This window comes from Kogia breviceps, chromosome 7 (assembly GCF_026419965.1).
Source record: "Kogia breviceps isolate mKogBre1 chromosome 7, mKogBre1 haplotype 1, whole genome shotgun sequence".
Lineage (NCBI taxonomy): Eukaryota > Metazoa > Chordata > Mammalia > Artiodactyla > Physeteridae > Kogia > Kogia breviceps.
The window spans coordinates 97,184,652-97,196,662 of record NC_081316.1 but is presented as its reverse complement, the minus strand read 5'-3'; the positions used below and the strand labels follow the sequence as shown (position 1 = coordinate 97,196,662).

General features: G+C 36.4%; 1 protein-coding gene across 2 annotated transcripts in view; it reads right to left on the bottom strand.

Moving 5' to 3' along the window:
- CUL5 (cullin 5) overlaps positions 1-12,011 on the bottom strand; it is a 130,522-nt gene that overhangs the window by 10,277 nt on the left and 108,234 nt on the right. Inside the window, exon 19 of one of the 2 annotated variants that reach the window (XM_059070357.2) lies at positions 5,068-8,676. The exons of the other annotated variant lie outside the window; for it this stretch is intronic. Within the exon in view, the coding sequence (XP_058926340.1) occupies positions 8,482-8,676 (195 nt within the window). The 3' untranslated portion in view covers positions 5,068-8,481. Of the gene's footprint in view, positions 1-5,067; positions 8,677-12,011 lie in introns of those variants that run through there. 2 annotated transcript variants of the gene reach the window in all.

Genomic DNA, 12,011 nt, shown 5'->3' with positions numbered 1-12,011 from the left:
CTCAACCACTGCGCCACCAGGGAAGCCCTCTTCTTCTTCATAAATGTCTATAACTATAGTCATAAGCCCCAGAGTGCTTTTCTAAAAGTGTAAGTTAGTTTTAGGAACATTAGAATAATATTTTCATAGCAGAGAACAAAGTGGAAAATAAACAATTTTCTTAAGAGTTTAGAAAAAATGCATGTATTAGATTCACAATACAAGGATATTTGTTATTCACTTCTAATTAAATTCTTCTATAACAAGTAACTTCTATCATAGTTAGTCTGTTGGAATAACTCATTGTACTAGGTTGACTAGTGTCCCCCACAAATCCTGCCTGTGAATGACTTTATTTGGAAATAGGGTTTCTGCAGATGTAATCAAGTTAAGATGAGGTCATACTGAATTAGGGTGGGCCCTAAACTAAATACAATGACTGGTGTCCTTATAACAAGAAAGGACACACACAGTGAGAGGGCCATGTGGAGGAGGCAGAGACTGGAGTGATGCACCTACAAAAACTGAACCACCAAGGAATTCCAACAACCACCAGAAGCTAGGAGAGAAGCATGGAATAGATTCTCCCTTAGACCCTACAGAAGGTACCAACCCTGCCAACACCTGGATTTCAGACTTCTAGCCTCCAAAACTGTGAGAAAATAAATTTCTGCTTGTGGTACTTTGTTATGGCAGCCATAGGAAACTAATATACTCATCCTGAGTCAAATTACATGTCATTTCCTTATGTTTTCTAATTATATACCGCACAAAACATCTCCTTTCTTGAAATCCTGGGAAGGACAGTGTCAAGAGCTTCTTTAGCAGACATTTAGAAATGTTTGTACCCCATTGTTGAAATAATTTTCCAAGCCCAGGGTGAAGCTCCTCCTGCCTAGGGTGCCATGTCAGCAAACTGAAACTTAAGATAATTTTCATGTCCCTGTAAATGCTTCACTTGACCAGAAATAGAGTATATCAAACCAGCCAATCCCCAACTGACAAGAATTTTTAACAACTTCTTGTTCTAAGTAAGGTCAGATATGCAACCTCAGACAATTAAGCCAAATACTCTTTCCTTATTCCCTGCTTGACCTGCCAGCCTTATAAGGAAATCCCTGACCTCCAAGCCAATCATGCTGTGTCCACTTTGCCACTTCTAAAGCTCTATAAAACTCGCTCTTGCCCCCAATCCCTCAGCAAGTGCTCCGCTGCTTGTGAGGCACTGTACTCCCCACAATCCATGGGGAGTACAAGTTTTCCCTTGAATAAAGGATATCAAACTCGTTATTAAATTGTCCTATTTTTGTCATTTGACAACAGGTATTCAACAAGAAAATGATTACAATAGGAAGATGGCGCAACAGAAGAGAGTTCCTAAAAATAACTTTCATATGATTTATCTTGGGGTTTAGAACAAAAAGATACAAAAGAAGGTATTTTAGGAAGTTCTTAGTAAGTGTAAGAAGTCCTACTTGTCCCAAGAATGACTTTTGGGCTTGTTACATGTTCCTCCACCTTTAGGAGGTCTGCTCAACAGTGGCTCCCAAGCCTTTCAATTCAATTTTACAAGTAGTGGGCCCCTAACTGAGCAAGGAACTGCACTAAAAAATGTGGGAAATTTTTTAAATGATGAAAGTCCTTTTCCTGCTTTTATGTTTTAGATTTGGAGTGGCTCCTCAGCCACAGGCTAAAAGGAATGACCCAATTCACATCTGCTGCTGTCTTAGGCCTCAAACATTGAGGTATGAGCTCAATTAAGAGAAAAATTAGAGCTAGGCCAGTGGTCCAGAAATGCCACAGATTTAAAGCAAACATAATCTTACTGACCACTACTTATCACTTAGTACATTTAGTCGACTTCCAACCGTAGGCTAAGAAGCAACCCAACAGCTAGTCCCTACCTACTTCACCTGGTATAAGCATACTATGAAATGTTCTTATTCATTCAGTGAACACAGAAGTAAAGGCGAACAAAGGTCAGATTCTAGAGATAATACATAACTAGAATCATTAATATGGTGCGGGGAGGGGGTCAACAGACAGTCAAATGAAGGTTGCTAACCTGGAAGATGGAGATAGTTATAAAGTGGAGCAAATCTGTGATGGATGATGAGATGTTCAAGAAATACCTGGAAATACATGTTGATCTTGCGAGCAGTTGCAGAGTCTGGAGCATCAACATGCAGATGGTGGTTGAAGCCACAGAGGTAGATAAAATTACCCAGGAAGAGTATGGAGCTCAGCAAGAGTAGAAATGGAGATGAAATTCTGGGATGTGCAGGCAGAGGAAGAGCCAGAGAATGAGACTGAGAAAACTAACAGAGATAAGTGTGGGACCATGAAAGAATGGTATCTTTGAAGCCAAGAGATGAACCAAATTCAATAACCAGGAGTGTTCAAGGTGCAAATGCTGTAAGGAGGTCAATAAAGAGGAAGATTGAAAATGAGTTTCTGATTAAGCAATAGGAGGTCACTGATGACCTTGGCAGGAGGACCAGTGGGGACATAAAAGCCAATGAGTACTAAGTAGAAGGCATAGAGACAGATTGTGGACTATTCTTTCAAGATGTTTAGCAGACAATGGAGGAAGGAGGAAAACAAGGTCATAACTTGACCAAGGTAGGGGAAGACATTTTTTTAAGGATGGCGGATACTTGAATTATGTTTGTAAGCCCGTGGTTCTCAAACTGTAGTACATCAGCATCACCTGGAAGGCTTATTAAAATTCAGATCGCTGAGCCCCCCCCCCACCTGCCAAAGACTTTCTGAATCAGTAGGTCTGGGGTGGAGCTCAAAAACTTGCATTTCCAACAAGTTCTCAAGTGATGATAATGCTGCTGGTCTGTGGACTGAAACTTCGAGAACCCCTGTTGGAGGCTAAGGAAGAAATAACTAATAAAAGGATGTTTGGAACATATAGGAAATGTAGGTATTCTGGAGCAAAACACAGAAGCGGAAGGAATTCAATGAAAAGATAAAAAAACAGGTGGCCTCGAGTAAGAAGTGAGGCAGCCCTTCCTCTGAGATAGGTAGGCAGATGAAAATGGGCACTGTTAGAAGTAAAGTTTAGAGGTAGAGAAAGCAAGTTATGAAAGCGCATGCCTGAAAGCCTTATTTTATTTTCTCTGCTTATATTCCCAAAGTAAGGTCATCTGCTGAGAATGGAGGAGGTAAGGTAGAGTAGGGGGAAAGAAAATTACACATTTAGCAGCCATAGGAAAAGGGCCTTGTAAAGGTAGTCCCAAAGCCCCACCCTTTCTTAGAGGTATGATAATTGTGGTCTCTTAACAGGAGTGTTAATTTTCAAACCTGGCTTGTTGCAAAGTTGGCTCTTTTCCTCTCTGCCTTCCTGGTTCCCACTGCTACCCTTCAACCATCAACCACTGTCAAAGAAACATCTAAGTAGTATCAGGCTGCTTCAGCAACCACAATAATAATAAAATACTGCATTTATCATTAATGAAAATAGCAAACCCCAATAACACCCAGGTAAGTCTCCTGTCATTCTTTAGATAAAAAGAGCCAAAAACTAGTATAGATCTAAGTTTGAATCAGCACTTGTGACATTAGGCTGTTACCAATTCAGAGAGCAGGCTGCTACTTACTCTCTTTACCCACTGTGGGATCTCACTATCAAAGATTTTTAATCTTGAGTGTTGGAATACTTAAAATTTATACACAGAATTGTTCGTATCTTTATATGCATGTATTTTTCTTTAATCAGATGCTCATAGAAGTCTGTAACTCCTCAACAGTCTAAGACCCCTGTTCCAGACTGTCCATTGGTTAAAATAGAAGTTTAGTGACATACAAAGTCCGTATTTGATTTTACAGTCTAAAATAGGCAATTAGAAAATAAACTCTTCCCATTTAAAACAAAGTATTAAACTCTACTCTGTTCTCAGGCACACATGCCTCATTCATTCAATCCACACTTGAATGCCTTCTGTGTGCCAGACACATTTCTCTTTGCATTCAGTTTTAGCAGGACTGGATTCAATCTTGGATATTTAGGGGATTCTCTTTGAGAAAAATAATATAAATCACAAATACAAAACTCTTAGGGCCCCTCCCAGCACCTTGGGAGACATGTGCAAGTAAGGGGCCCAGAAGCTTCTGCCTGTTTCTATGCCTAACCTGTTTCTATGCCTAACCTGTTTCTAGGTTCTGGGGAATCTTAAACTGAGACCACACTTTTCTCTGCCTTCATTTCCAAGTCAATTTCCCCCCACCCCTAAATCCCAGAAAGTCCAAGGTTGATTTTAGGGTCACTATGAAGTGCTAAAGACTGAATGTCTGTCTCTTTCCAAAAATCATATGTTGAAACCTAATCCCCAATGTGATGTTATTGGGAGGTGGGGCCTTTACTCTGGGAGGTAATTATGTCATGAGAATGGAGCCCTTGTGAATGGGATTAGTGCCTTTATAAAGGAGACCCAGAGCTCTCTAAACCCTCTTTCAGCCATGTGAGGACACAGTGAGACGTCAGCAGTCTGCAGCCTGAAAGAGGTTCCTCACCAGAACCAACCATGCTGGCACTCTGAGCCTGCAGAACTATGAGAAATAAATTTCTGTTGGTTTATAAGTCATGCAGTCTATGGTACTTTGTTACAACCACCAAGACTAAGACACAGTCCATCTTCGTAACCTTATTACTACTATCTCTAGCTTTGAAATTTAAATATTCACAAACTTCCAAAAATATACAAAACATGAAATAATGTTTTATATTTTTTACTTTTGTCTGATATAAAATTTAAATTTTGGTTATGACATGACCTATCTAAACGGATGAATAAACGCATTAATCACTTTCAGGTTTGAAAATTTTGACCTCTTCCAGGCATGACAGCCCTATGCCATCATCAATGGAAAAGCTACATTCCTGTTAGCTTTCATTTTGAACTAGATTTTGAAATTTAAAAGAAATAAGTGGGTTACTTTTCATATTTCTGATTCCTAAGGCCGGCTAAGATTTACTATTTCACAATTACATATATAAATATACCTATTATAAAAATTTTAATTAAACTCTTAGAAACTATTTTATAGTAGAACATCAACATTTTCTTGATAGGTGAAAGCTTTTATATTACATTTTTATTTTGCAAGAAAATAAATTATACAACTTAAAAAATAAAATCCAAAAATTAAGCAGTTCATCAAAATATTTCAGCCTACTGCATACAGAAACTGCTACCATTTAAAATTGTACAGCATTATCATCTCAGTATGTAGTGGCACACATTCAAAATTGTATATACGAGGATAGATTACAACTTAGGAACTCAAATTTGTTCAACACTCCAGCTCCAGACAACATATATAGTGTAGATGACAGGAAAGCTCTCATTGTAATGTTTATTTCACAAACATGACATTGGAAGAGTTTATAAGATAGCATCCCAGTCATTTACATGAAAATAGAAAAAACAAGCTTGAGTTTAAGATAGCAAATCTTTCTGGAAAACTAGCAAAACTTTCACCCAAATTGAATTTTTAAAATTTGCCCTTTGAGCAGGGCCAATGACAACCTACTGCAAATAATACAAAATACTTTTAAACTACTCCGGTCATAGTTTGTATTAAATTTAATAAAAGGTAAAAATAAGAAAGCTAACATTTCATTTTTGGAAATTTTAACATTTATGCACAAAATAAGAGAAAGAGACTTAAAGTTTGCCAGAATGCAGGGACCCCTCCAATAAATGTAAAAATTGGAAGACTTCAGAATTTATTTCAAGATACTCATTAAATCATTAGAACAGTAATACTCTAAATATTTAACTCATTGTAAGCATTAAAATTGTTCTGTATTTTCACTTTGTAAGTTTTGTTTCATATCTACTTACTCTGGCAATGAGATGGCAATAAAGTTAACATTTTCAAGATGGCTCCACCTTTATATTAGAAGATGAATGTTCAAATCTTAACCTCTGAAGTGTCCTATTGCCATACTGCTCATGAAAAAAAATATGCATATATATGTATATATTTTTCCCCTTAACTATGTCAGAGTTCATCCCTGCTCAGATAGCACTAATTTTAAGTGCACCTTAGAGAAAATGGATTTAGTAATAAAGGATACTAACTGTGATTCTGTATCTTTAGCAAATTGCTGGTAGTTTTTTTCCAGATCCCTTTTTTTTTTAAATTAGCAAATCTGTTGTCAAAATATATTTAAAGAAAATTCAACAATGGTATAGGCACCTTGTCAACTAAATGGTTTTCATAAACATCAAAAAGTAGTCAGATAAACTTTTGTATACATAATGAACAAAATGATGACAACTGTAAGTCTACAGTATTTGTCGCTGTTCTATTCCCCAAAATACAATTAGGACATAATGAGCAATTTAAAAATTTATAAAATTTAATAGAAAACTTTGCTATGGATTTAGAGTTACCCACTTTTGCATTAAATTTGCCTTTATAAATCAAAACATCATGGCTCTCATTCTTAAATGACTAAAAAAAGATTAGAAATTCCAAAAAAAGTTCTGAGAACTATTCTGGTTTAAAACAACAACAAATCTTAAACTTTAAGAAATGGCCTGTAATTTTTCCTTCCATTGCTTCCTCCTTTGGCGCTCCTGTATCGGATAAGCAAATACGCCAATACCAAACTATTTGTTAAATATAAGGGCCACAATTATTACCAAATTATCAGTTTTTAAAAATTTTGAATTTATCCATTGTTAACAGTCATCTAATTAGTGAAAACAGTGAGCGCTAATTTAGTTTAATCTTCACAATATGCTTGGTCTAATAACTGACATATGCTACCTTAGAGCTCAAATGTAAGATTTTAAATTAGAAACAAAATTCCAATTTCTTATGAGTTTCAGAATAGGTCTTTGACTATAGCCAGCAAAACCTTAAATGTTTTAAATTTGCTGTCCTTCCTTTCAGCAGGCAGCTCACAAAGTCTCTTGGAACTGGGGACAGATTCCATGAAATGCTCTTGAAAGCACACTGTAATAATACTGTACACCTTTCAACACTCTGGCATTCCATTTCCTACTAACATCAAAATAATTTAAAATATTACTTAATATCAAATAAAATACAAAATAATTTGCAAAAAATTTGAAATGTGCACCACAATGAATAAAATCCATGTTGAGCCATTTTTTCCCAATGGGGAGTAAGTTCTTCTCTTTTAAGTTGTTCATGTCCTCAAGTCCTAAAATCTCCATTACTCTGGGTATTCAGTTGCCAGCAACTAGTAAGTTGCTACTTTGGATTGACTAAAAGGAACAAGGTAAGTGTTGCCTTCTGAACATTTTTTAAATGTTTACTTTTAAAATATATAAATATATATGTACATATATTTGGCAAGTTTACTGCTCATATTAAGATTGCAACAATTTTGCTTATGCTTTTCAGGTCTATGTTGTGGTTTTTCTCTTCCTCCTAGGTGACTGATAATTATTACTTTTTAAAACAGAATGTCTTCCTTTCCAGAAACCTGAGGTTATAAATCCCTAATCATGAGACATTAAAATTTCAAAATATTTCTATGCTACAGATTAAGAGGTCAGTTACATAACTGTATTATATTAAAGCAGGAGACTTCTGTCTTGTTTTAATAAATTTGAATATGGCATAATAAATATTAATATATAAATATTAAGTGTCTTAGTAAACACTTAATATGCTTTTTTGCTGTTTTGACTCTACAATCGACCTACCTATCTCCCTACATTTTTATAAACAATTAAAATAATAATTAATGAGCTTCACTTTTTCAAAACAAGCTCTCTTAGCCATGTAAGATTTTAAAAATTCCTCATCATTTAACAATAAACAACTAAGACAGTAGTCTCCTGCTTAAAGAAAGCCAACATTTTTTAGTTGGAAAAATTTAATACCATTTTTAAGTCACCACTAAAATCCAGTTGCTATACTGAAGCAGTGTTTGAACATATAATTTGATACTACTATAAACTTATCTTTTCACCTATATCTGCCCTGTCCCAATGTTGTGTAGCCCAGCTCACTCTTTTGATCAAAAGAAACCAAGAGTGCTATTTCTAGTTTTAATGCATTTTTTAAAACAAAACGTAACAGCATTTTTCAGCACACAAACATCTGAAGATCCTTCCTTGTGCAAGTACATTTTTGTAAGAGAGGAAAAAAAGAAAAAAAAAGAAAAAAAAAAAAAAAAAAGCAACAAGAACCCCACTTTCACCCTTCCCAACTGTATTTCTTCCGGTGGGTATAAATCAGATTTTTAAAGTTCATAATGGGCTCTTCATGAATGCAAGTTTCTCCACAAAACGGCATGCTGTTAAAACAGAGTGTGCAACATGAAGGGAATGCCACCATGCTAACTAATGTGATTGGCAAAATATAGTTGTTTTGTTAGGTAAGGCAGAGATTTTAATATTTATGTAATCAAAGTCCAAATAAACCTTCCTCTAGCACAAACTGCAAGAACTTTCTGCCCAAGCACTCCAAAATTTTGGTTCTTAATATTGTCCATGATATTCAAAATTATGCCATATATATGAAAGTGTTGATATCAGATTCATCTCTTCTGATGTATTTGTGCTCTATTAGCCATTCTATTTGCTCTTTTATCATTTTCTTTTGTGGCAAGAACATGTTTTTCAAAATTTCTACTAATTCAGTCTGCAGCTGAGCATTACTAATTTTCTTTCTCATCTTCATTATTTGTATGATAGCTTCCTAAAAGAAAAAATAAAAATGAAATATTAAATTATTTTAAGTAAAACAAAACAAAAAATGACTTTTAATGTATTTTATCCTCTATCCAATACCTATCCAAATGATTAGCAATCACTAGATTAATCTTGAGACCAGTATCTTTTTTTCACTCTGAAAAATAAAATCTGCATATTATGGAGATTTTAAAAAATGAGGAAAAACAAAATTACCCATAACTTCTCTGATGAAAAGAAAATCACACCTAAGGTTTTGGTGTATTTCCTTTCATTCCTTTGTATCCACACTATGTACATTATAAAAGTTTATTTTACCTGTGAACACAATATGTATATAACCTGATATTGTGTTAAGAATCAACTAGCAACTAAGATACAACAAACCCCTTACACATACTTTTCCCCTTGTATTCACAGTTACTTCTTTGTATAGCAGTAGAGGCCAGTTGCTGCCTGTTTTAAAAATTAATAATTACTATTCTTTATAAATTTATCAGATTAATAAACTGTACTTATTGTAAGTATCTTCAGTTTGTATTTACTCAATTAAATGGTTTAACTTTCTGTAGGAGTAAGCACTTTTCATCTAAATCAATTTTATCAACAGCTTCCTTGATGATTTAATTACTATTATTCTTTTAATAAGGAAAATTAGAAAATTACTACATATTTTCTCTTTTGCCTTTTCCAGTACAAGGTGTATGCTTAGTCAACAAAAGGCATTCATCTGCCTTAGTGGAGGTTGGAATTCATTATAAAAGAAATGTGAAAACAAAAAAAGGACTCAATATTTGCTTTTTAACGTTGAAAATGGAGTTTGGCTACAAGGCAATAGGCTTGGGAGTCAGGCACTAATCAGTATGAGAAAAGTATACCTTCAACTTCCCCTGTACAGATATGAGGATTCCTACACTGCCACTAGGAGGTCAGGTGAATTACTCCCAATGTCAGTATATCCAGATCCAGGCTCTTGATCACAGTGGTTTATGTCAAGGGTCCAGAGAGAGAGAAAGAAAGAAGATGGAAAACTTCTGTCCCCCTACAGGCACTTGTACATTACAGAAACCAGTAAAAGTAGGAGAGGAACAACTGTAAATATTCCAATTTCTCCTATTCTAGCTTTGGTAGAGGTGAAGATGGCTGTGTTAGAGATGTTAAGAAAAAAACAGAGGGGTTCTGGCCCTGGTCCCATTTAATAGGTTGGAGGTCACTTGAAAAGTAGCATGACATAATAGAAGTAATTTGCACTCCTGAATTCCTCTCAGTTCCCATATGATGCAGATAGAATTTAGAGTCAATGGACCTGCCACAGGGCCTTCAGTGTCAGGAGAGGGTGATCCTGTAACAGCAGATGATCAGTGTGCCATGTAGGCCAAGGGCCACAAAGAAGATGTAGCAGAGGCTCAGAGGGCTCAAGAGCTCAGTAAGAGCAGAGGATGGGCAGCCAGAACAGGAAAGAGGCCAGATGGTCCTTACCAACTAGAAAAAGAATAAACCATATTTCATCTGCTACAGACATCAGCAACAGATAGCAATAGAAAATCAAATTCCCATAGGTGACAGATAAAGCACTCTAGAGCTGACAGATAAAGCACTCTAGAGCTGACAAGACCAAAAACCCAGAACACTGTTACAACTGTACAGATAGGACAATCCCTTCACTGTCACTATGAAGTCAAGTGAATTTCTCTCAATCTCAATACATGCAGATGCCATCTGTGAAAACAGCAAAGAACAGGGATGGGTGGAGTAGAATCAGGGAGAAATAAGAAAGTCTGAGCATTACCTAAAGGGATAGCTTGGATTAGCAGATTGAACATAATTATGAATCAGTTTTAGACAAAACAAAAAAACTTCATTTTCTTCACACATCTTATAGTATGACTATACCTGCCCATTCCACTTCATATCTCAACTCTAATCCATCTGTATTTATCCTGGTGCAGCCATAAACTAAGACTACATCATGCTTTTTCCTCCCAGAAGTAAAATTTTCCAAAATCTCTTATTGAATAATACTTTATCTTTTCATGGGCCATGGAAATTATTTCCTTTATTGCAAAGTTCATCTATACTTATATAGGAGGTTTAATTCTGAGCTATTTTCTTCTATTAATCTGTATGTTATGCTATTTTATTTTTGTAGATATTTTAATAAGTTTTAATATTTGGCAAGGCAAGTTCCACTACCATTAACACCTTATTTTTTTAAGGTTCTCAATCACTCTCATCTATTTGTTCTTTCTGATAAAACTGAGAATCAATTTTTAAAATTCCAAAAATATTCCTAGTTGAATTTTTATATGAAATTCAGTTACTAGTATGGGAAGTTATCCAGCCTTATCATTACAAAATATGGTATTTTGGGGGCTTCCCTGGTGGTGTAGTGGTTGAGAGTCCACCTGCCGATGCAGGGGATACGGGTTCGTGCCCCGGTCCGGGAAGATCCCACATGCCGAGGAGTGGCTAGGCCCGTGAGCCACGGCCACTGAGCCTGTGCGTCTGGAGCCTGTGTTCTGCAACGGGAGATGCCACAACAGTGAGGGGCCTGCGTACCGCCGAAAAAAAAAATGGTATTTCGGACCTCCCTGGTGGCACAGTGGTTAAGAATCCATCTGCCAATGCAGGAGACACAGGTTCGATCCCTGGTCCGGGAAGATCCCACATGCCACAGAGCAACTAAGCCTGTGCACCACAACTACTGAGCCTGCGCTCTAGAGTCTATGAGCCACAATTCCTTAGCCCACGTGCCGTAACTACTGAAACCCGTGTGCTCTAGGACCCACGTGCTGCAACTACCGAGCCCGCGTGCTGCAGCTACTGAAGCCTGTGTGCCTAAAGCCTGTGCTCCACAACAAGAGAAGCTACCACAATGAGAAGCCCGTGCCCTGCAACAAAGAGTAGCCCCTGCTCACCGCAACTAGAGAAAGCCCGTATGCAGCAACGAAGACCCAAAGCAGCCAAAAAAAAAACCCAAAAAGGTATTTCATGTTAAAAAGAAGCCAGATACAAAGAGTACACTGTCTGATTCCATGTATATGAAGACCAAGTACAGGCAAAACAAAGCAATGGTGATAGGAATCAGATGGGTTGAAGGGGGAGATTGGCTGAATGGAGACATGGGGAAATTACTGGAGTGAGAGAAATGTTCTGTATTTTAATTGAGGTGATGGTCACACAGGTGTACACATTTAGCAAAACATACTGAAAACTATGAAATATGTATTCTATTGTATGTAAGTCAATTAAAAAATTTAGTAAGAAAAAAAGAACATGATCTTTCTATTTATTCAAATCTCCTTTTGAATCTCTCATGCAAAAGCCCCTCTCTTCATACAG